The sequence below is a fragment of the Molothrus ater genome, chromosome 4 (genome assembly GCF_012460135.2).
Source record: "Molothrus ater isolate BHLD 08-10-18 breed brown headed cowbird chromosome 4, BPBGC_Mater_1.1, whole genome shotgun sequence".
NCBI classification, from domain to species: domain Eukaryota; kingdom Metazoa; phylum Chordata; class Aves; order Passeriformes; family Icteridae; genus Molothrus; species Molothrus ater.
The window spans coordinates 28,158,018-28,184,031 of NC_050481.2; the positions used below are offsets into that span (position 1 = coordinate 28,158,018).

The 26,014-nt window shown below is 42.1% G+C and overlaps 1 protein-coding gene across 2 annotated transcripts in view; it reads left to right on the forward strand.

The window, feature by feature from the left end:
• Nucleotides 1–4,925: 4,925 nt before the first annotated feature.
• Nucleotides 4,926–26,014, forward strand: part of PPP3CA (protein phosphatase 3 catalytic subunit alpha) — a 171,146-nt gene continuing 150,057 nt past the window's right edge. Inside the window, exon 1 of one of the 2 annotated variants that reach the window (XM_036381734.2) lies at nt 4,926–5,524. In XM_036381734.2, coding sequence (XP_036237627.1) covers nt 5,467–5,524 — 58 coding nt within the window. In that variant the 5' untranslated portion in view covers nt 4,926–5,466. The remainder of the gene's footprint in view (nt 5,525–26,014) is intronic. The other variant, XM_036381735.2, reaches the window with a different exon arrangement.

Genomic DNA, 26,014 nt, shown 5'->3' on the forward strand with positions numbered 1-26,014 from the left:
TCTGGTGTTTTGATTTATTCTTATGCTGGCTTTACTCCTATCCAAACTCAATTCTTATCTGGTCTTCACCTTTGGTCTTAGTGGAGTCATCTGATGAAAGTAGGTGCCTCTTAGGAAATCTGAAACTGCAGTGGAGGAAACTTGTGTTAGGCTGCTTCTCACCAGTATTGGAATGGGGACAGATATGGAAGTCCTTTGCATGATTTCTTTTGCATCTGCATGCTGTGAGGGATTACAGGCATGACATGTGGATCAGTTTTGCACCAGAGGCTTAATCTGAATGCAAATATTAATTTGCAGCCTTAAATGACCACAGTTATGCTTCTTTTATATTGAAACCTGTTGTAAGCAGGCCAGTTTTGGCATGGGGTAAACAATTTCCAGGCCTCAAGGTTATTTTCTCTCACTTGTGTTCTTCTCTTTCACTATTTGTTGACTTTTCAAATGTCACTCAAACTCTGTATAACTGTTCATGGCACCAGTTGTTACTGTTTTCCATGCTGATTCAGCATCTTGGAATTTGTAGCTAACCTTTCTCTCTTCTGTATTCCAGATGCCATTGCTAGCATTTTATTGCAACACAATTCCTTTTGGTATCATCCCTTCCATGACTCTCTATAGAATTATCTATTTAGCTTTGCTTTCTCAACCAGGCACAGTATCATTAACAGTGTGTATAAATTCCTCTAAAAACTTCCGGACAAAATCCAGAACCTGCATAGATAGCCAAGCCAAAAGCCCAACAGATGAATGCTGGGAAAAACATGCAAAGCTCCAGAGAGGCTGATGATCAACAGGTTAAGTGCCCACAGGGGACCCATGAAGACCATGAGTGAAGAAAGGAGAGGATACATTTAGTGATGGGTTATGTGTCTGTGTTTTGCCATCTGAACTTTCCATCTCCTTGCCAACATAACCAGAAAGCATTTCAATGATACAAAGAATTTACTTGCTACAGGCCCTTTATCTATCTATCTCCCTCTTTTGTACTGAGGTAGAACAAGAGGAGAAAAACTATTGTCAAAAAAGTCCTCAGACAGCGCCCCTTGATGGTGATCTAAATTGCTATGTGGTCCTTTGTGTAGGCTCTCTACATGGGGGTAGATTTCCTCTCTTGAGGATATGATGGAACCAAACGACACATGGAGTGTTGATAAATTATATTGCCTATCCAAGGCTAGTATACAACACTTGGTATGAAATTTATTTTAGTTAAATGTAGATGGATCTAGTTCTTTTGAGAGTTTTAGGTGCTTGTTGTCACTATTGTGACTGTGAGCTGTAATAGAACGTTGAGTTCACTATGGAGCATCTCCTCAAGACACTGGTAGACTGGTATAGTGGTTTTAATATAGACTGGTATGTAGTGGTTTTAATCTTGTAGACAATGATGCTATAGAAGCTATGGCCTAAGCAATAGACATAGATACAAAGATGTTGGGAATCCTTCGTAATTTTTATATTGAAGGGAAGTAAATCAAAGCAATTGCTCATCTCTCTTGAAAGAAAAATCAGGAAAATCATTATTTAAGGCAGCACCAATATCCAGACTAACCTTGTTGCACATATTTTCCATCCAGCCACCACAGTATTTAAGGGCCCTTGCTAATTCCCCTTTACTTCCAAGATATTGCCAAACTTACACTTATTACATGTGGAGCCAGATCTTCCAGAGGCTAATAATAATGCAGGAAGGACAGACTCCTGTAGGTAGAACAGTCTTTCTCTAATAATAATGATTAAAATTTTAAATACTAGTTCTTCCAATCAATACTTTTAAACAGTATTTAATTGGTTGAGTCAGTGGGCAAAAGTATTACTACATGCCTATAAAATAATCCTCACCTTGCTGCTGAAATAGAGTCAAGACAACTTGACTGCTAATTTTTCACAGGATCTATGATACCGTTTGAAATCCCTCAGTCTGTGTGTTTTTATGAAAGTCCGGTTTGAATTACTGACTTCTCTTTGTATGGGCATTTATTCCTCCTTCCTCTTCAGCTGGATGCTGCTACTTTCCAGAGCTGCTTAAAAGAATTGTCATGTCTCTGCTAAAATGGAACAGAATTGTTCATCTGAGGCAATGAGGTGGGTACTAACTTACTCCAGACTTGGAGAAAATCTCTCCCCCAGATCTCACAGAGCTTGTCCTCAAAATCAGTAATTAGGAGTGACTGCTCTTTGGAAGACCAGAGCTTCCAATCTATCATGCTGGGCTTTTATTCTACTAGGGGATGAAATGACTAACAATGCTGCTAGGGATTAGTGATGCAAGAGGTCAAATGTGTTAGAATTTTCCCAGAATCCACTGACTGTGTTCTTTTCACTAAAAGATGTGATCTTCATATTCTCCTCCTGCTGTTAAATGAGAAAAAGGAATCTAATAGGACTCAGATCCCATGAAAAATAAATTCTTCTGTGACCAAGGAGTGTAAGGAAAACCTGAAGGACTACCTGTGTGGATGGATTTGAAGGACAGATTTAAGTCATAAAGAATGCCTATACAAACTGTACTGCTAACACAAATCTGAAACAGAGTATCTCTAGTTTGTTACTATTATCAGAGAACAAAAACAATTTTGGCGATTTCTCTCTCTTCCTTTCCCTCCATCACAGCAAGGATAAGGATTTCCTTTTGCTATGGAAACAAGTTATGGGGTGAAGATTTCACCACAACAAGACAGAGTAGTTATGAGGTCTTACACCTGTGATCTGAATCTTGACTGTATCATACCTTGCAGAAGTGGCATGATTCGTGGTATTCGGCTGTGGTACTGACCTTTGTCTTATGAAAGCTCATCTGAATGCTCCTAAGAAGAGATGACCTGAAATGGGGATTTTACCTTGGCAAGGAAGACTGAACACATTCAACAGATGAATTATCAAGACCCTCCACGAGATAAAATGAAAGAGCTTTACGTAGCCTGGATGGCATATTATAGGTGAAAACCAGAAGGAAAGGAAAACTATTAAAAATGAAGAACTCGTATATAGGCTTCAGAATTAATACAAACATGCTGGATGTTCTTATTTAAGCAGCAGCAACAATGATACTTTCTCATTAAAAAAGCAGCACTGAAGTCTTGTCCTGTGATTAATGGGGGAGCAAATGTAAACTCGAGAGTTCCAGAGCTTCTGTTATTCCAGGCTATGAAGACAAATCCAGATGACTCATGCAAACCGCCTGCAGTCCCAGAAGAACGGATCCAAACTGGTCCTCCACACCTCATGCAGCTGGGGCCCACAACATGGAGGCAGTACTGGCCATACTGCATTCCTCACATGCTGCCTCTCCTTCCGTGTCTGAGCACCAAGTGCTGCTGGGCAGAGTTTCCCAGCAGTGGGGATGAAGATGTAGGGGTTTTTCTGTCCAGATTCTTCTGTGCCCTTCATGCTTCATGAAGTATGCCTACCATATGGGGAGATGTCTGCTTACATGTCATGGGCTTCAGGATTTTTCTGGGCATATATATGACACCCTCGGTTGAGCCCTAGCTCTGTTTCACATGAGAATGCCTCATGTTACCGCTGCAATAGGAATCTCAGATGGTAGCTTATTACCAGCTAGTCTGTGCTCCTGGGACATGAGGATGGTCACAGCACATGGAGCTCACCACAGTTATTGGAACAAGCTGAGAACTCATGCTGTTCTACTAAATGTCAGTCACATACAGTGTCTTCTCATGCTCAGAGAAAATACCACAAGGACAGCCAACAAAACGTCCCCTAAAAATGTCAGGCAGATCAAAGCAGGGAGTATGTGTCACGACTGCCATCTTATATTCTTGGTGGCTTTCTAAAGCTATAGTATCTGCTAAGCAAGCAACTTGTACACCACCCCAGAGGGAAGTGAGAAGCCGGGTTAGGTGTTTGTTGATTCTTGGCTCATCTACACAGAAATTATTCAACAACAATTCTGTAAACATCCCTCTCCAGAACAGGTATGCCCTATTTTCCTCTTTAATTAAAACTCATGGTGTTAACTAAACCAGAACAGCCCAGCCTTATTCTGGAAATTAGTCATGAAATTAGTCAGGAATAGCTCCTCCTGAGCAACATGTATAAACAAGCCCATAACAATATTTATGTTGTCTGGAATGGTGGAGGACACCTTCACAGTAAAGTACCTTCCAATTCTCTAAGAAACATGAAGCAAGAGTTGTATTTCTTCCAGCTGGGGCGGCGAACACTTCTCACTCATGTTTGGCCATTCTGCTTGTCCTCGCAGGCCCATTTGAGGGGACAGTGGTGTCCCAGTATCGAGGCCGAGCACTGCAGGCTGCGCCAGCCCATGCCCCGAGTTGGCGTGTGCCAGATGCGCTGGGCAAGATACACAGCTAGGGGCGATGGATGTATTTTTCCTTTATCCGAGGGGATGGATCAGCAGCCCCCCGGCTCAAGGATGCTATTTAAGAAGATTTCCTTTCGCGCAGGCCAGCCCCGGCGTGCCGGTACCTGCGTGTCACCCCTCCGGGGACGCCGCACCTCGGGGCGGGCACCACGCGGGGCAGGCGCTTGGAGCGCTCCGCGCCCGCCCGCACCCGCGAGGGCTGGCGGGGCACGCAGGCGCGGCCAACCGGGCGCGGTTCCCGGCGCGCAGCCACCGCCCCCGTGAGCGGCAGGTAGTAGGCTCCTTCCCGCGGCCACACGTAGGCCGTGCCGTGCGGGGCCGTACCGGACCGTGCCGTGCAGTGCAGGACGGGGCCGTGCGGTGCGGGCGCTCGGCGGGGGATGCGCGGCCCCGGCGGGCGGGCGCACCTGGGCGGCGCGGCGCGGCGCGCGCGGAGCGGGGCGGGGCGCCGGCAGTGAGTGGCAGCGCGGCGCGGGCCAATGGCGGCGCCCGGGAGCGGGAGCCGGGCGGGCGGGGCCGGGCGGCGCGCGGGGGCTGCGCGGCGGAGCGTGTGCAGCGGCGCGCGGGGCCGCGGCCGGTGTCGGTGCGAGGCGCGGAGAGACCCTGCGGGGGGCGGCGGGGAAGACACGGATCCGGATCCCGATCCCGTGCGGCGGCGGCCGTGGTGGTGGCGGCGGCGGGAGGAGCCGGAGCGGCGCGCCGCGGAGGAAGGAAGCGCAGGGCTGGCCGCTGCGTGTGCAACCTGGCTGTTCCTGCTGCCCGCGTCCACTCGCGGTTTTTCCTGCCGGCGCTGCCTGACAGCCGCCCGCCGCGGGTGTTGTCGCCGGGGTCTTTGGCGGGGGGGGGAAGAGCGAGCCGTCCTGCACAGCCCGGAGGCGTGATTGAAAGCCAGCAATAATTAACTGGAGGAGGAAGAGGAGGACGGGGGTGGAGGAAGACGAAGGAGGAAGGCACCGCGCGGCAGAGCCCAGCCGAGCCAGCGAGCGGCGGCGGGACGCGGCAACTTCGGCCGCAGCGGAGGAGCCGGAGCCGTGACCGCAGCGGCCGCCGCCGCCTCAGCCCGCGCCTGCCCTGCCCGAGGGGGGAGAGCCTCGCCGCCTCCCCGGCCGCCGGACATGTCGGAGCATAAGGCCGTTGATCCCAAGTTATCGACGACGGACAGGGTGGTGAAAGGTGGGTGCTGCGCCCCCGCCGCCCTTTCGGCCGGGTTCTCCCGCCGGGCCCCCTGCAAGGGTCGCGTCCGTCCCCCCTTCCCCGCCAGCCCCGGGCAGGTACCGCGGGGCTGCCGGCGGCGCGGCAGCTGGGAGGGGTGGGCTCGGCCCGGGGGCTTGCGCCGGGCCCCAGTGGAGGGTTTGCGGCTTCCCTCGCCTGCCTGCCCGGCGCTACATTGCAGCATTTCCCCCCCTTCCTCCCCCCGCCGCCTCCCCCCCCTCCGCCTTGAAGGCGCTGCACAGGGCTGGCGTGAGAGAGAGGGGGAGCCCCAGCTTCCTCCCCCGCCCCGGTGCCTGGGGGAGAGGAGGGCAGGGCTCGGCCCCCTCCCCCCGCCCGCTCCTCTGGGCATCCCCCATTCCTCCTTCTCCTCCGGACCGCGCTCCCCGGAGCCCCCCCGCAGGCTGCGCCGCCGCCGCCGCTTGTCACTGCCGTTCCGCTCCCCGCATGCAGCAAGGATGCCTGGAAGCCTCCCCGCGCCAGCAGCCGGGGCTGCGCTCCCACACCGAGCGCCGCTGCTGGGGACCGGTTGCGCCGCTCGGCTCCGCCGTGCCCCGCTCCCGCAGGGCCGCCCCCGCGGCACCCGCGGCGGGGATGCCGGGCGAGGGGGAGCGGGCCGCGGGCGTTGTGGGAGGCGGCGAAGGCTGCTTCCTCCTCCTCCGCCTTCTCCTCCTCCTTCTCCTCCTCCTCCATCGCCGTCTCTTGCTGACGGCCCGGCCTGCTAGGATGTGAAGTTATCCGGCGGGCGTACCGTGTCGTGCTCCCGCGTGTGCGTGCGGATGGCCGTGTGGGTGCTCGGCACAAACACGGATGGGCTCCATGATCTTTTCTCTGCTTCGGAGGGACGCCTGTGCTGCCAGCCTCGGCCGTATAAACAAATGAGAGTTTGGGTTGACAACACGTTGAGCCCCGCAGTACAGACCAAGGTTTTATTTTCTGGGGTGATGACTGATGTAAATTGCACATGTGCATTTCTCGGTGTGTAGGAAGTGCACGTGTATTTAGTGGTCTGGGTTTTTTGTTTGTTTGTTTCTTGTTTGTTTCTTCCTTCCGCACTGGGCGCACAGCCAAGTGTATCCAGCTGTAGTGTATTTCACCCAGTTAGGTTATAACCCGTATGCTACGGTGGACAGCACAAATCCGAGGTGCAGCATGGATGTGTCCATATCCTGGGAAAGCTGGAAATGGAAATGGCCTTGAAATACATACACTTCTGTATTTACATGAGTGTATGCCAGAATGAAACACTCAGTGTAAATATTATTTGGGAAGATGTGTTATTTATGGTTTTGTGTTTATATTTACATTTACCATCTTATGCCTTTTCCCCTCTTACTTCATTTTATGCCCCTCCAAAGGAAAGTGTAGGTATTCAGATATTATAAGAAACATAATTGCAAGAATTTTAAGAAAATCGCTTGTAAATTCACCTTTAACTTGTAATATCTGGAATATTTACAATTTAAGCTTCAGTCTATTATATCACCCCAAGAGCAGGCTTTAAAGCTTGTGTTTAGCTGATACTCCTCTCCTGTAGAAACAACAAATGGCCATCCTGTTAGGAGATTATGGAGTATCTCTTTTTTTTTTTTTTTTAATTTCCTTAATCTGCGTGGTCCTAGTACATGACCAAACGTCCTGATCTTTGCTGTGGCCAGCTTCCTTTGGCTTAAGACAATGTTTGTAATCAACAGGAATTATTTCAGTATTGACAAAACCTTTAGTGCTTTCAGCTCATCTGAATGTGTTTTGTCAGCAATTGCTCTTGGTGTTTTTCCCACGTGTAAATGTCTCAAACATCTAAAACCACTATTTCTAAGAAAACGTAGCAGTATGTGTAGTTAAATACTTTTATAATGCAGCTCAGAGAGAAATCAACTTGGTTAAAGTGAGTTCAAGTCTTGAACAGAAAGAACATACATGCTGCTTGGGTGTCCATTGCCCCTGCTAACTGTTTGTCTCATAATGTCAGTGTTTCAGTGGAGATGTGAAGATCTGCTTAACTGCTTCAGGCCTCCATTAAATATTGAAATCCTTTTAAGGTCTTAAAATAGCATCTGAAGAGTGTAGTACACAGTCAAGTGATAGTTCATGGGATTATTCTTTGCTGCATCATAGGCACTTCACACTGCCTTCCTATGGACATTAAGGAAGTCAAGAAACTGATGGTAATAAAGGAAAGATCACCTTGTTGTTTCTGTCATATAGGACATGATTTTTACCCTCTTGAGATGAACAGCTGAAATGGGCTTGCAATGTTAAATTAACACAGAATAATTAAATTAAAGTTATATTGTAAGCACCTCTATAAGTAGTTGAAGTCTTGTTATTTTAGAGAGAATAACCAGATACTGTTAGACTGGTAAAGTGTAACCTGAGAAAGCAAGCTAGTTGTTCTAAGTTAGAATATCATATAAAACCTTACTTAAAGGAAATGCCTTTAACATGGATGTAGTCTCTGGATTAAATTTTTCCCTCTGCTTGACTGTGTGGGATTTTTTTTGTTTGATTTTATTATGTTGTGGTTGTTTTTTTTTTTTTTTTTGGTTGTTTTTTTTTTAAATCCTCTTGATTGCTGGTGTGTGAGAGGAGATGTTTCCTACTAACAGTAACTCTGAGCTGGCTGGTGAAAAATCCTGGCTTGGCACTGTTACGTAACAGTGGGATGGGCTTGGGGGGATTACAGTTCCAGCAGCTTTGTGCAAATTGCTTGTGCCTGAGAGCTGCTTCTTCAGGGGGTTGCTGTGGGTTTGATTTTGTTTTTTGCTTCTCGTGCTTAAAACGCTCAAATATATGGAGAAGTAGAGCTTTTCCATAGGCGAGGATTTAATCTCATACTCATTTTTCTTTGCTTTTTGAATTGTCTGAACTGTGCTTGAACTGATTTGACTCAAAAATAAAACATGCTTTTGGGATGTGGGGAAAAAGGCTTGGGAGCCCCTAATGTTTTTAACGTCTTGGTCTTCTGGCTTTGTTATGCATATCTTACACTGTCATACGATGAGAAGTGTAAAGATGAAATTCAGGTTTGTTTGTAATGGTAACTTTCCAGAAGCAAATTAACTAGTTAAAATTGACAAAACTGTCTGTTTTGTTGGGCTAAAGAAAAAAGTAAAATTAATCCAGAGAATGCAGTTATGGTTTGAGGGGTACTTTCATTTTACTCTGGTGCTCTCCTGAGGATGGTATGTATGTTGTGATGCAAATTACACAATTCATCTTTACTCTGAATTTTGTCATGCTGTAGAGGAGCAACGCTTTGGTCTGTTGACTGCAAATATGATAAACTCTATATTCAGGTGCATTCAGAAGTTTGTGGGATCAAGGCTCAGGACAACATACTGTTGCAGGAGGTGCTGACTTGATGTGCTTATAATTAATAGAAATTCCTTGCCTTTTTGTTAGTGGTATGGTGCAGCTTTCACTTGAACAGAGCTGTCTTAAGAGTTAGTGTCTTTCTTCGGGACTGAGGAAGCTATTCCTTATCCATGCTGTTTCTAACTCCTGAGACTTGGCAGCCAGCGTGTAGGCTTGGTTGTTCCTGTGAAGGTAGGAATACCTGTCCAGGGAAAACTGGACTGAGGATAGTAGCTCATTTCACATGGCTCAGCTGCCTGATGTCAACAGCTTTTGCTCACTACTGACATTAGCAAGATTTGAACCCCACCCAGGGGGAAGGAAAAGCCATGTATCATGTTACTTGACCTCCTCAACGTGTTTAGTGTTGCATTAGTGCCTCTGAGGAATACTGCACTAAAGCATAGTAATCATAAATAAAAATTTGAAAGTCAACTGGAGTAGTCGTACAAAAAACGTGAAGTCAGTATTTCTTGGAAATCTTGCAGTTAGTTAGGGACACTAATTGTTTTGATTTTTTTTTTCCTGGGCAGGTCAGATGCTTGTATGCTTTTGCCTGGGTTTTTCTGTTTGGTGCTTTTTTATTGGAAGTGGAGTTTTAGTGAAATAATTCTGTCTCAGTTGTTTAGAAGGGCTGTAGCCATGGCTTGTGATCCTTGGTGTTGTCCTTTCCTCTTGTGCGTTGCATGGGGAGGTTTACATGGTTATATCAGCAATTGACAATACACAATAAAACCAGACACTGCTGTCTCTGGATTTCAAACTGTGTTACTGTTAATGCTCTCCTAAAGTGCAGGCTGACAGTTGTTTGTAATGTAATATGAATGCCAGCTCACGATCGATAGCTCACCATCAGTGTTAATTTCAGATTTGTGAGAGGCAAAATTGCTGTCAATAATGGAAACTCTAAACTTCATTGGTAATTCCCATTAGTCCAGGGAGACTTGTGTATGTTCACCAAAGGCTTGTGCTCCAGGCTGGAATCCAGCACTGGTGAATTGCAGAAGCCTGCTTCTGTCTCCCTCTGAATTGAGTTCAATTTTTCCAGCATAGATGTGTCCTGCAAGTGCTTCAGTGGTTTTTGAGCAATGTGTTGACCTGAACATCTGTAATGTTGGTGGATTTGGTGTATATTTTGGTGTAAATTTGGGTATTGCCTATTTATGGCAAGGACCAGGGTTACTTAAATAGTTTTAACTGTCTAATGCAGCAAAGGATGATAGGCCTCTCTTTTGAGGATGATCCTCATGAGGAAAAAGAAGGAATTGCTTTGGAGCTGTTTCTGTTGGCATAGGAAAGCTCACTTTAATGAATTTATTGTTGTTACGTAGGGGTGTACTGCTTGTCCTGAGGAAGACTGCATCTGGGTTCAAGGTGTACTATTAACTAGAGAATCCACCCACAGCTATGCCAGAAAGGTGGCACTGGTAGAGCTGGGGATTGATTCTGTTCCCTGTCCATTATTACCTTCATTTGAAGGAGCAGGTGTACATCCACCTCAGTTTTAGTACTCCATAGTTGCAGATCTCCAGGTACCTTTAGGAAACAAGCTGTGTGAGAGGCACCTAGGAGCAGAAAACAGTTGAATATACTTGGAGAGATACTATGGTTGTTTAGGAAAGAAAATAAGGTTCCTGTGTTATGATTTCTTATGTATGTAACTGATTTGTTCTTACCTTATGTCAAAACTAAGTTAATACTTGTAAGACCAATAGATTTTATCAACTGGATGACACTTAGGTGTTGCAGTCTTTGTATGTTTTACATTGTGCAAACCTGTGTGTGTATGTGGGATGTGTGTAACGCTCGTGAGGGATTATGAGTGTGGTGCTGAGAAACTGAAACAAAACCAAAGTACAGTCTTTGATGACTATGTGTAATAAAGCTGGTGATTTGTTTGGATTTATGAACTCACTGAGCCTCTTAGTCATTAAGATCATTTTGTAAATAAGCCCTTTAGTGAAACAAGTCTTTTGCTGTATAGACATAGGGGAAAATTGTGCACTTGCTGAAGGGTGCCTTTCTTACAGAATTATTGCTGTACTGCATAGGTGGGAGGCTTTTCTCATGCTCTGTATGATGAGAGTGGCTTGCTGAGTGTGCTGAGTCGTAGGACTGATATGAAGTGAGGCACAAAATTGCCTTGTTTGTGTGTTAAAAACCTTTTGTATGCTTCTGAATTCCACGTTGGCTAAAGCTGCCTTCTGTTGCCTGCTCTTTTTGACTGAGCCTCAGTAGGGAGCTGGTGCTTTTAATACCGCTGTTTGTAATCTTGAAAGAGGAGTACATACTGAATGATATCAGCATTTAACTTAATTGGAAAATAGGAGCCAGTTGAGGTCATTTTCTATAGGGGGATGTTGAAGAGAACAGTTGTTTTCTCTCTGTTATCCATACCCAAATTGAATGGTATTTACTTCCATCACATGTATCCCGCTTAGAGATGATAGTTGTTGTGTGGATATGCTTGTGTTGCAGTGCAGGTTGTGGCAGGAAGATCATGTGCAAAATATATTTACCTTTGTTTGTATAACTTGATATTTTAAATTATCTTTTTTTGTGGTTCTAGGCTTCTAGAACTCAGCACAGTGTTTTTGTCTGGTATTTCTAAAGGGATTTTCTATCAAAAGTAATTTTGGGTAATGGCAATAAATAAGTACCTGTAGCCTGGATACTGCCAACTCATCTTTCCTGGTTTTTTTTTTTCCAGTTTCTTATGTTTTGCTGAGTGGCTCCTACTTATAGTACAAAACCAGGACTATAAGTTAAACTTGGTACTCCATTTAACTGTGAATATTAACTTCTTTTAGGCTTCTCAGTGATGTTGAAGCAGTTTATAGTGGGGATTAGTTTCTTCTTCATAGCTTCAAGGAATGTGGAAAAAACTACTTCCTTAAAAGTATTTTAAGATGGAGTGATACTGCTTAACACTTACTGTAAGCATGCCATAAAAGAAGCCACAAGTTTCTGAAGTAAAAGCCACTTCAAATCATCTTCGTGAAAAGGTACCTTCTTATATTCTTTTATATGTGGTTTCATGAATCAAATATAGGCTGTGATTTCACAATAGTTCTTCAGCTGAACATTCAAATAATTTCCCCTTCTGATAATCAGTCATTTATCTTGACTTTCCCCCATAAAAGATAATTTTATGTCTATTCAGTAATGGTGGAAAGTATCACCCCCGTTTTGAAAACCATTACACTGCATGTGCAGCCTAACTGTGCACGTTCATCTAAGTGTGGGGCTCACTGAGTGGTCTGCCACTTGGGTTGTGGATTGAGATGGGTAATTGCTGGAGGTGGTACTCCAGGTACATACTTAATGGTTTCCTATAATTACTGAGTGAAGGAAGAGACCAGAGATCACGTGTGGAAAACCAGGAAGACAAGTGCTATTATGATGGTAAATCATTCTTTTAAAGGTAAAAATCTGGACTAATTCCCACCCTATTTACTCTTCCCCCAGAAAGCTGCCACTGTTGAAATAACACCTCCAGAGCAGGACCTCCTTGACAGTCATCTATGTGTGTTTTAATCTCTATTTATAAGAGAGCTTAGGCATGGTAATGTTGATACAGCAACACTGCTGTATGAGGAGAACATGGCTGTCTTATTTAAGATTGATTTAGGATGCCAGCATCATCTTCAGCTAATTGTCAACTAACACCATGTATGTTTGGAGCTGGAGAGGAAAAGAAGCAGAGTGGAAAGACACCACACATTAGAAATGGTGGTTTTAATTAGAAGTTAGTTCTTGTGTGTCTTGGGGTGCTTGTGTCTAAGGTGTAGATAGCATCCTTTAGGGTGTATTTAACCAGTTTTCAAAAACATTTCATTTGAAAACTGTCTATCAATCAAACTTCATTCTACTTGTAATTAAAAGCTGTGCTGAACTTCTGTTGCAGCCCTTTTACTTGTCAGCAAGTTGGGTTTTTAATGCTTTCCCCCTCTCAGGTTTCAAAATGCCCTTTTCCTGTCTATTCCTGTCCTGCATTTCTAAAAACTCTTCTTTCTTCATTGCTCTTATGCTTGTTTGCTTATTGCTAAGTATGAGATGAGCAGCCTAAGTGCTGCCTGGTAGATTTGAGTGATTTGGGTGCATGTATTTAATGGAAGAGGTTCATGGAACACTGTATCTTTCCTTTTGGTGCATCTGTAGGTGCCTGGGGGAGCCTGTGAGAACAGGGGAAGTATATTCTGCCTCTTCTCAGACTTCTGTTGAAACTCTGCAGCCAGCTGCTGACGGTAGCTTTCTTTTCAGTGAATAGCTCCACTGTCAGTGTGCTGCTCAAGCTCTACCCAGCTTGTCACAGAGGGATGTCTCTATTCTGCAGCTCAGCTGCTGCTTGCAGGTTTCTTGCAGTTTATGTTGAACACTCATAGTATGACTGTTAGTTTCAACTTGTGTGCTTTGCAAAGCCAGCATAAGCAGTGTGTTCTTGGTTAACTTTCAAGGGAGGTGGTATGGGCCCTCCTGCTTTGGTGCTTTTATAATCAGACATGGGAGTTAGTTAGCAATGAAGGGTAAGACGTGGTGAAGTTGGTAATACTTGAGAAAAATCCTGAAGTTCACCACAGATGAGTGAATTTTAAAACCCCCACCTTAAACTTTAGGATTAAAAGGTGCAGAACCTAGTCTGTATGGAGACTGTACCAAACCTTTGTGGAAAAGAAAGGGAAAAACAATGCTAAAAAAGGGTTGTATAAAGTCTTTGACAAAAGATGCAGCAACTTTTTCGTCTTTGAGGAAGGCCTATCTGGGTTAATAAAATCAAGCTTTCAAAATTAAAAAGTGCTGTAATGTGATGAAACATGTACTGATGGAGACAGATATTGCTATAACAGTATTCTATCCTATATTCTTTTTCTCCATCCCATCATTTAGAGGCATTTAGCTTAGGCATTTTATTGCATCAGATTGCTTTTGGCCAAAATACTTTGAATTATCTTGACTTTTGCACAATGCCGAGCTGAAGGGAAAAAAAAAACCAAACCCAAAATTGCTATGGAGTAAATTCTGCTACAGTGTTCATCTAATATTTCCTAGTTGTGCAGACTTGATCTTTTTGTACAATGTTGCTATAAGAAAGGAAGTGCACTTTGAACTTCTGATTGGAATGGTGAAAATAACATGTGTTAATAATGACTTATGCAGATGTGATGCTACAGAGAGTCTTACAACAGTCACTCTGGGCATTGTTCAATAGGCTTAATTAATAGAATCCAAACTATCCTAAACTAGACTGTTGGCCTCATGCTGTGTGTGATTAGATGTGTGTGATTAGATTTTTATTTTTAATTTAGACTTCTGTATTTGAAGGTAGGGTTTACAATTCTACTTTTTTTTTTTTTTTTTTTTTTTTCCTGATAGTGACAGATGAGTAACTGTGTTGCTGCATAAAGTTTCAGGATTGTTTGTGTTTTGAAGTAACCATCATTTGGAAAGAAATCCTTTGCAGTCTAGATAGATGTCCCAAAGTGAGTAAAAAAGGCTCAGCTTCTAACTTGTTATCTGTTGCTAAGTTTGGCTATAAGTACACGTTTAGCAATTATTTCTTCCCTTGGATCAGGAAGTTTCATTGTCACAGGTTTTTTGTTGCAGCTGTGTTTGTTACTTGTTACAGAGTCCCAGGCCACTGCCACGAAAATAGGTCAAAGCAGTGTTTAGGTCATCATCTTTCCAAAGTATTTGGAATTTCTCTGGCAGTGTTTTTGTGTCTTAAAGTGGAGAAAGTGGTAAAATGACTTCTAATTTTCTTCATGAATTATGTTCTTGGTAACTATAAGGAAGATAAAAAGAAGTGCAGGATTGTGATTTCTTCCTGGTCTATAGCTCTGTATGGATGATCTTGGAGGGGAGGACACATTGCTAGAGAGGAACCTATATTCTCTCATTTTCTTGAGAAATTCCATGAAATTACTTGAAGTAGTATGTTTCAAGTTCTGTGGAGATTTTATGTGGGAACACATGCTTTCCTCTAGCTTTTTCTCCATATGTCAAAGAGTAATGCTCCATTGGAGAGAGCTGTATCTGAAAATTCTTTCTGCATCTATATGTGTATATATATATATGAATTTTTCTATTTTAACCTTTTCTTTGCATTTGTGTACTTGAATCTTTATGAAAAAGTCTGATTTGGTTCATGTATAGTTCAGTTAGCAAAGCAATTAAAAGCTTCTAGATGGTGATGCCTACCCTGTTCTTGGCTCCAGAGAAAAGATATTTCATCATCATCTTTCAACTTGAGACTTTAAGTCAGCACACCTCTTTTCAACAAAAAAACCCCAAAAAACCAAAAAAACAAACCAAACCAGGATTTATTAGTTCAATTATCTTTTTATTACTGGAAAAGAAAATTTTGATAATTTAATAACTGTTATTTACCATGATTTTGTAAGTAGTTTAGCATAATTGACAAGTTGAATAAAGAACCATTCATACAAAATCCCGTCCTATCCCCCCAAAACACTCAAAACCAACCCATGAACAGAAATCAAAAAATAAAATAGGATTTAAATGATTTCTTGGTCTTTTTTCCATGATGCTTGCCAAGTTTCAGTTTGATGTAGATTACAATGGTCATACTGTGTTACAATCTTTAAAAAAGTGCAACTGGTCATTAGCTGCAATGACATGAACAGCTGTAGTATTTTATGACAACAGCTGGGAACAATCTAGTTCTCTTCAATAACTTTCTTTTGTTGTTTCTTTCATGCCATTTTTAAAATGAGAAAGCAAGATTACTGTATTTGTTCTCTATTTTACACCAGAGATTTCTTCATAGGCACTGGTGGCAATTACGTATCAAAATACGGCATTGCTGTTTGTGACTTGGAACATTTCCCTCTGCAGGACCTGTTTCATAACCCGCTGAAATCTGTGGGAGTTGGAGTCTTTCATTAACTTGAGTAAACTGTGAATCAAGTTGTCATCCTAGGATTTCTTATTTTGGCCTTCCTTTTTCAGTGCATGATTTCTCTTTGGTTTAAAATACTTTGTTATATTTGATCTTTTACAGCATTAGCACTTATTTTAAGAGTGAGCTAAGTGCCTTTCTACTTTGCAATGCTCATTTACCAAGTGAGGATGAACTTGTCTGTTTGTAGGTGGCTGGTTTGCCAAGAAAGTTTGCTTCACTGTTGCTCTCTCTTCAGAAGTGTAGTCTGAAATGTTTTCTGTCTATGTGCATATGGTTGTTCTTTATTGTTGGAAAAACAAGCAGAAGACTTTATGTATATGTATTCTTTCTGTGTCCCTTTACAAAGAAGTTTTTTCAGTAATGAACACATTTGGGTCACCTTAAATAAAATCTGTTTAATTTATTTTTCAGCTATAAGAGAGTAACTTAGGGGTATTACTGAAGATGTACATAGCAGACAGGTAGGGGGCCATTATTTACTTCCCTGAGAAACCTGCTGTTGTGTGTCACCCAAGTGGTGGTGTCTGTGATTCCTAGAGGGGAGCCTAATGGCATTACATGGTGTATTGGGATGGCAGGTAGAGAGTTTGGGAGGAAGAAATGAAGAGCACAGTGGGCAAGGGGGTGTGTGTTCAGTGCAGTGAAGTGTTACTAAGGGAATTTAGAACTAAGGTAGTTTAGAAATCCAAAGAGAGCTGTTTTGGTACTGCTTTGCCTCACGAGCCTTGTTGGCTCAGGTGAGTATCCTTGGAGGTGCCTGTGCAGCAGGGCAGGAAGCTGAGTGGTAGCTTCTGAGGAACTTGACTCTCAACAAGCAGAGAACTGGCAAATGCAGTTGGTGAAATTTTTAGTTAGTCATATACTCTGTGTGTATACCCCTAAGTTTGATTTAGATTGTCAGAGAACAAACTTTCTCCATATTTAAAAAAAAAAAGTTTACGGAGATAACGTGCTTATAGTTTTTGTAAACCATAATAACTTTTAATCTGTAGTTATGTTATCAGTAAGAAGGAGGGGAAAATGACTTGAGGGTCCTGTGTTTGGAGCATCCTGAAATAAGGTTACTTTTGGTAGTTGGAGGAAAGAAGCAAGCTCAAAAAAAATCCCATACTTGTACTACAAAAGGGGAAAAACCTGAACTCATTTCAGTTGAGAGATCAGTTTTAGCTTCTGGGCTGTTTACTACCTCATCAGGTATGGTTTGATTTGGTTTTTTGGTTCCCCCCCCTGCCCCGATCCCCCCCGATCACTTAATCTTCTGCTTTCCACTTCACTGGAGAAATAGTGTATCTGTAATTTTTATGAATGATGTGTCAAAGTACCTTTCTCAGTCACTCTCAATGAAAAAGCACAAGCTCTGACAGCTTCACAGAATCCCAGAATAGTTGAGGCTGGGAGGGACCTCTGGAGATCATCTAGGCCAGCCCCAGCTCTCTCAGCCTTTCATCACAGGAGAGATGCCTTGGTCCCATAAGTCATCTTTGTGACACTTTGCTGGGCTCATGATAATTGGTCCGTATCTCACAGTTTGTGGGACATGTGAAAGTACATGGAAGTTAATTTATGCATATAGAGAAGCTTGTACATTAGGGAATAGCATACTTTAATCCTTTTAACAAGGTACTGTTCCTTCCCTGGAGCTCTGACTCTCAGGTGACGCTTACCTCACATGTAAATGCTGTTTGTTTACCACAGAGAAGATGAGGGATAGTGCTGTCATTAACAGAAGTCTTAAATGCATGTGAATTTTCTTAACCTCACATCTGGTATCCTATTGTAACAGACAGTATTTTGCTGTAAGTTAATTGTATAACCTTGTCTAATCTCAGAAGTACTGCCCATCAGCAAGTTCCTCTGCAGATATCTTTTTGGTTATAATCCAGTTGCTCTGGCTTCTGAAAGTGTGTTAGACTCTTTGCCTTCACCCCTTGGTTGTGGAGACAGAGGTTTTTATGGGTTGCCTTGGAGAGTTTGCCAAGAGCCTTCAGGGCTGCATAAAGACAATTGTTGCTAGCAGGTTGATAGAGGTAAATCCTCTGCTAAGCACTGGTGAGGCCATACCTGAAGTGCTGGATTCAGTTCTGGTCTTCCCAGTGTGAGAAAAACATGAACATACTGGAACAAGTTCAGTGCTGGTGCACAGAGATGGCCCTGGGACTAGGGAAATCTGAGAGAGCTGGGGCCACTGAGTGTGGAGAAGACAAGGCTCAGAGGGGCTTTATCTGGCTGTATTAAAGCTGGTTGTAGGAAATGGAGAAGGGGCAGCCAAGCTCTTTTCAGCAGTGCCCAGTGACAGGGCAAGAGGTAACGGACATTAATTGACAGCTCTCACAGTAAGTAACTTTGTGCTTTTCAAACACTAGCACAGGTTGCTCAGAGGTTGTGGAGTTCCATCCTTGGAGTCATTCAAAAGCCATCTTGATGGGGCCCTGTGCAGCTGGCTCTATCTGACCCTGCTTGAGGACAGGTGTTGGTTGGAGCAGCTGACCAACAGAGGTCCCCTTTCAACCTCAACCCTTCTGTGACCACCTTTTACTCAGCTCTCTTAAGTGGATAATTAAAACAGTTGATCAATTCAGAGACCTTTTGACCCAACACGAAGTAGAGAAATCTCCCTTAAAAATTCAAAGTTAGGTTTGCTAATGAGGTGTTCTACAGGAAGAATGCTTTGTGTGATTGAGGGTCCACCATGTAAATAATTATCCTGGCATAGCAGCAAGATATGTTGCATTGGGAAGATTATATATATATGTGTGTGTATATATATATATATATATATATATATATATATATATAAAATGGGTTAATGCATCCATATGTAGCTAGTAGTGTTGCTGGCAAAAGATTTGCACAGATCACTCATGAGAATTTTCACAATCTCCCAAGCATGTGTGCAGCTCTGGAGTTTGTTGTAGCTTGGAAGAAGGACAGATAGTATGATCACTGTACTTTGCTTTGGACACCTGTAAGAAAAAGGGAAAGCAAGCTTTTATATAAATCTTTCATAGTTACTGCCAGTGTTTCTAATATGACTATCAGAAAGGTCCATTTTCTAATTACTGGAAGGAAGTATTTATCTTTCCCTAGTCCTTGGTTCATCTGATTTTTTCATAGTGGCATGACAATTGAAATTGAGAGGGATGGCAGTTGTCTTTCAGCACTGACACTCCCTGGCATATTTTTTCTTTGCTGTATTTTCATGTTTATTTGTTTCCTTATGAGGGTGAATGTTGCCCTTTAAACCTGACTAAGTTTCCCTTTAATCTGAATCTTGCATGTGTTAATCTAAAATCAAACCTGAGATAAGGGAATCTCTTGATGTGGGTAACAGAAAATGAATATAAGCATCTGGAAAGGTTCAGAGTATGACAGAATTATGCTGACTACTTCAGAAAAGTTAGTAGAGCAACCATACTAGAAGTTCTGAGCAAGTTCTGTAGGTGGCATCACCTCCATGGAAAAGTAATCTGGATAATGGAGGTAATACTTGGTTTTGGAAGTGTAGCTTCTAGGATTGCTCAGTTGACTAGATACATTTGAGGAAAAAGATAGACAGATACTGTAATTTAAAGCATGAATGGCCTTGGTGTAGTATAAATGATAACATAAATTAAAATCTTGGGCAAACATACATCCCCATGAAAGAAGCTCTGAAATATTCTGTGTTGTAGGAGTCTGGGAAAGTCTAAAAAAATTTAGCAACAGGCTGAATTTATTACACTGGTTCAGTGTATGACAGCCATCAGAAAGGATGCTGCTTGAAGTTAAGGAAAAGTTACAAGAGGAGTTTGAATTACCTTTTGTTTTCTGTTTCAGCATCTCCACATTTAGGTAATTCAAAGGAGAAAGGAGTAGGTTCTCACTACCTTCAGTAGTGAGTAGGAAAGGTTCTGCTGTGTATGATAAATGACCCAGAGAGATAGTTAGTTATTTATTCATGTTTGTGTATCTGCAGCACTGTAGAAGTCTCTGTCAAAGGTCTAATTTCTCTTCAAAGAAACCACCAGAAAAATGGTCCATATAGGTAATGTATTTGTTCACAGTAGGACTGTAATATCCTATGAACATCTTCCTGAGATCAGCAGGTGCTCCTAAACTTTACTGTAGAACTGGAAATAGAGAAATCCCGGGTGTTTGTGATTGGCTTGTAAATACAAGGCATGCTGCTAGTTAGTTTCTGACAGAATAGCATCCCCTGCTAGTGTAAGTGTGCCTGTTTCTGGTTCAGTGGCACTGCAGCAGGAGAGGAGTATGTGAACCAGAACCACTCTGTAAGGGAGAGGTGAGTGTTAAAAACTTTCTTCTTGAAACCCACTAATTTCCTCTGTAGTGTTTAACTTCCCATTCAGATAGGGAGATAGCTGTGGGTAGTTGTGTTGCCAGGCAGGTGTTGCAGAGGCAAAAGCATATTAATACTTTGTGCTGTGTACTGAAAAGATTCTGAAGCTTTAGAAGACTTTTTGTCTGTTTTCCATCCTGTAAGAGCCTTAGGTAACAGGTTACTAACTCTAATTCCTGAGTTAACTGAAATGAATGCCTTTTGATTATTAAAGGAAAAAGATAGCCAAACCTAAGATATACAAACCCTTCTCCCCAAATCAACAAACATCTCAGAAAAAATTATGCATGTGTATGTGCATAATTATGCAAAAAAATGATGCATAGGTATGCATTTTTCTTTCCCTTTATAAACAAATTTGGAGTCTCCATTAAAAAAAGGATGTTTTCTTGCATTGGTGGCCTAACTGCTATAAAACCTGTCTTAGTGTGGACTGTTTAATGTCACGCCTTTCTCCTGTACCAAGAAAATGGTGATGACTGGAATGCATGTCATCAACTTCTGTTATCAGAGTACTTGAAATATTTACAATACCGTGATTACAGTAAAGCTTCTTATGTACACATACACACACACTGTAGCTGCCTTATATATTTTGGCCTTTCAAGTTTACGTCCTCATTTGTCTACTAATCTCATGTGGGGTTTGTTTTTTTTAAACTAAGGTGCTTGGCAAAAATGAATAAAATATGAACTTCTTTATCTGCTATGTGAGGTTTGACAGGTGGACACTTATAAAATATCCTAGTGAAATGAAACAGGAGAAAAGAGCAAAGTTTGAAGATGTTCACAGGCCAAAACCAGACACTGCAATGTCTACTGAAACTACCAAACTCTGTTTTGGGGGCTTGTCTGTCAAGAGTCTAAAACCTTTTCATGGATCCAGTGAATGGAATTGAGCAGCAGGAAATCCTGGAACAGATTTGCTGGAAAGGCCTCTCTTTGGAAGGACATCTCAAATGGCCAGGACCAGCCTACAAAAAAGTACCCATCCATGTAACTTTCTGTAGGTGTGAGATGCAGAGGAGTTTCAGGCCAAGACCTGTTGGTCTGATCTGTTTTGTTTCTGTTGTGTGGAAGAGCTGTGATCAGTTGGTGCCATGCTTGGCTAAAAAAGCCAATTCTTTGTAGACACTACTCCTGCTTCTTGTTTCAGATCCTGATAGTCAGTCCAATGGGAAATAATAAGGTATCCCAGAATAATTACACCTGTAATATTTCCTGTCTGATGGGCAAAGTTCACAGAAAACCTTCTAAAGCATGACTACAGACTCATTTCATTGAATCCAGATTCTAAACTGGGCATACCTGGACTGAGTCCAGGGCATGAAACTGGAGAGGATTGGGTGGCACTAATAGATGGTGTTCTCCTGTAACTGGATTGCCAGGCATCTGTTGCAGGAGGCATTAGAGAATGTGCCCACTCAGTGGTAGTCAAAGAAACTTGGATTACTCCTTGCTGGGGGTCTTGTAGAACTTTTTATGCTGGTGCCTGGAGCTCTAAAATGAGGCTGTTGTAAGTGGTTTCCTGGCATGAGGGCAATATCCACAGCAAGAGGATATGGATTTTTGCTTTATAGGTAGACTGAAATTGTGGAATAAAGTCCTCCTTTTTCCTGCTGGGATGAAGGGTGATCCTAGATCTTATGCTCTGTGCACCTGTATAAAACATTTATGTTTGACCTTTCCTTTTCTCATGCAGTCTATAGTCTGCTTAAAGCTGGGTGGTTTCATGTAACTTGTACCAAAAGTGAAGTGCCTTTTTTTTTTTTAAATTCAGTTCATGTTTTTTGCAAAAAGAGCATGATGTAAGAACAAGAAGTGAAGACAAATACTGTTAGAAAATCATGCCCTCACGTGTGGATGTGTGGCCATGTAGCTTTTGTCTTCCTTGAGAACTGAGGGTTTCTCTTTCATGCCTGGCTGACTGATGTGCCCTGCCCTGTTGGGCTGTGCAGTCTGTCTTCCCTAACAGGCTGTAACAGGTTTTTTTTTAATCTCTTTTTGATAATTTCTGATTTTGCTGGCTTTTTTTTTTTTTTTTCTTTTTAGGTGTACAGTCCCCTCCCCTAAAGGTTGTCTTTTGTATGGTGATGTACATAAACTACCTCAAGGTTTTCTTAAAAAATAGTGGAAGCAGGCCCACTAGTTCTCCCAGGAGAAAAGTGCAGTGAGGTCAGTGGTATTCCTTTTACTTCCCTTTTGGTTTTGTTCACTGCTATGCCTTATAAAACAGCCAGGAAGATTTGCCACAAATCATGTTTATTTCTTCTTGTGCAGAATATAATCCAATGTTGACTTTTATTTTCCTTACAATAAGTCTTCCAAAATCTCAGCAGCAAAGTCACAAATAGCATTTTATTATTCTAATTTGGAATCTAGTGCTCCAATCTGTTAAATCAATATTGCTCTCAGAATAGTGCCACTTGTTATTACCTGTCTGGTGAAAGCATTGGCATGCATACATGTGTGTTCTACTTGTACAGTTTTGTTTTTTTCTTAACTTAGAGTAAATGTATTCCCTGCCACTCCCCTCAGGTCTAGGAAATAGGATCTCCACAACTAGGATTCTGGAACAAAAGCAAGGTTTAATCTTTAAATGAGAGTATGGATTGTTAGTGTAGAACTTTGACTCCAAATATAGTCAGTTGTTGTGTTTTCAGTACCAAATCTCTTCATCTTCTCTGCAGGAGTAACAGCTTCCACTTTTTCTCTTTTTAAACTGCAATACTTGTTACCTTTTATTAACTTTACTTGAATTGTTGTGGATGGAAAGTAGTGGAGCTGCCTGCAGAGAAATATTTAAAAGTTTACAGTGAGAAAAGTTCAAGAGTCTATTGCTTTTGCAGCATCTTTTGTTTTTGATTCGTCTTCTCTCTGCTGTAACCTCACTGAAATCCAGAGGCTCTGGCACTGGGAAGTGTGTGAAAGGCCAAAATGTCTCATTCAGACAGTGACTCAGATGTGCAGTCACTTAACTCTCCAAAGGCTTTGTTGTATCTTAGAACCGAGCGTACACTGCTCTGGTATATCCTCAGACCTGGAGGATGTTCATGGGCACTCAGCCAAGTACAGATTATCCCAACCCTTGAAAACTGCTTGGATCCCAGTATAGTTTGCAGTAATTTGTTTTTATATAGCAGTGATTAATTAAGACATATACTCTCTGAAAAGCCTCTTAAAATTTTAGAAAGAAGAGGTTTTATTTTCTCTAATACATACCTTCCTAAGGCAAAGTGATTATTCTTTAAGATCTGAATCTTCTGTGGTGATAGTTCTCCCCCAAGAAAATCTGTGTGGAATTAATAGAAGAGCTGTATATAGAGAATGAATTGCTTGCAACTTCTCAGATAAAGTGTTGTTAAAATTGAAAGCATCATAATTTTACAGCATTAGGGAGAACTAGTGAAAAATAATTGTTCATGTTTTTACCTTTGATCACATGGCAACAATTAAATAAGTGGTTTTGCATTTCAAGTAGAAGTTGACATTGCTATTCATGAAGCTTATGACTTGTGCATTTAGTGAAAAGAAGGACCAAGATTTGTTTGTTTGCAGAACACCTCGTTCTGTGGGTTAGAGATGATGGCTTGCAGAGGGAGTGGTGGTGCTCTCTGGACAGGAGACCCTGTGCCACTTCATCTTTCCTTCCACTTTTATCCCTTGCCTCTTCCCATCCTCCCCCCCCTTTTTTGTTTTACTGAACTGTATCAATTTGTGACATGATCCCAAAGACGATGAAAATAAAGTGTATTGAAAAGTTGGTGTTCTTTGAGATCTGGTGCCAGAAATCTTTTGGAAAAATACCCAATTCTAGCAAGTACAGAAAATTAGATTAAACATTATGTGAGAGACTACTTCCATTTTGATCACTGCAAAAGAGGAGAAAATTATATTCTTACAGCACTTTTCTAGCTGAGGTGCGCTGTCAGGAGAATCATCCTTATGGGAATATTTGCATACAGAAGTAAAAAAAGTTGTGTAAGTCTAAGTTGGGATTCCTTTTATATATATATGTCACTTTTAAGTTATTATTGCTTTTTTACAAAAACCAACTTTCTATCTAAACTCAATTAGCTGAAAAGAAGCTGAAGAGGATATTTGTGGGTGTTTATAAAACTTTTTCAGTATTTCCTACTGGAGCAGTATTCCTAAGGCCCCCCATACTGGACTGAACATGAGCAGAAATGGGCCAGTCTTCTTTAATCTTGTTTAATAAAGTACTTGCTTCAGCTGTACAGAGATTGTTTTGCTTTTAATTCAACTAATGTAAGAGCCAGTGAAGGCTTTCAGGTGGTTGCATATCTGCAAGAGGCAGTGGTTTGGCTGCTGAGCGTGCAGAGCAGTCACAAGGACGGGTGGTTTAGCACAGCCTCCGTGGCTTACCTGGACTTTGTGCAAGCAAACCTCTCTGGGGAAGGGTGACAACTTCTGCCTGACTTTGTGCCTGAGCCAGCCAACTGAAGTGACAAGTGCAGCCATTTCTCTCTTTCCCCCTCCCCCTTTTTAAGTTTGTTTTTTTTTTTTTTTTTTTTTTAATTTGCTGATGCAGGTTTGCGGTATGGCTGAGGAACCAGTGACTCCACACATTGGCTGTGGTTCTCTCTGTACCAGCAGTCAGTCCTTTCTAAATGTATCAGATAAGCAAAACAGTTTATAGAGGGCTGAGTAAATTCACTTAAAGACTGGTAAATACCGTTTTCCTTATCTCTGTTAACCTAAACAGTTTCTGTAAATGGCTGCTGGTAAATGATCTTCACTGAGTTCTATGAAAAGAAAGTATTTAGTTTTAGATTAGTTCAAGAGGCCAAAGGAGTTTACTTGTCTGTGCTGGTAAGTTCTCAAGTAAATCACAACATCATACATGGGTGGTCTGGAGACAAGCTAATTAAATGTAGCAGGAATCTTAAATTCAAAGACCAAGTTTTCTCTTTTAATTTTTCTGTTCTTAAAAGGTTAGTTATTTTTTCCAGAATGATGTAATTTGGTGTTTTACAGAAGTTATTACCAATACCTAAAAAACTTGTATGCACTCAGAATGATTAGAAGAGCAATTTCAGTTTAGTGCTTTTGTAAACATCTGCAAGAGGCTGGAGTTTGATACTTTGTTGTTTTGTAGAAGTGGAGTTGGACTAAAAAGCTTTTTCCTGCTGATACCTCATTTTCTGTTCCATGGTCAGCTGGAAGATAATTAAGAGGCAGAGTATCCTGTCTGTGAGGGAGGTACAACCCTTGAAATTTTCTTGCAAAGCCTAGAAGATGACCTGTTTTCTCAGGGTCTTGCCTAAAGCCAAGTCCAAAATGCTAGTTTAGTAACTTAATGATGTATTTTTGGTACTGGTGCCAGGTCTCATTCATCTTACTATGTCTTCTTGCTGATTAATATAAAAGTTGCAGTTCTTTTTAAACTTTGTCATCGTCTTGCTTTAACTTGGTGACATAAAGTACTAGGAACATCTGACATCTGGTTTTCTTTTGAGCTGTGAAATGCTTTTTGCTTTATAATTTATGAAAAAAAGTTTGTGTTAAATTAATTTTACATCCACCTATCCTTCTGGGGGGGATGGAGGGTGACTGCCCAGGTTTTCTTAACTACTGAATACCAGTAACCTCTGCTTGCCAAGGGTGTCTTGGTTGTTGTTCCCTTCCATGCGAGAGCAGGACTTGCTGCTCATGGCCTGGTTCCTTCTGTAGTCTCCCACCATCCAGACAGAGCAGCTTCAGCATTTCTGGTGCTGTTGCTATGATTCCTGTAACGTAATACAGGTCAGGAGACTCTCACCTCATGTTAGGAAGGACCTAACCTTCTGCATGGTGATCCTCTGCATGGATCAGAG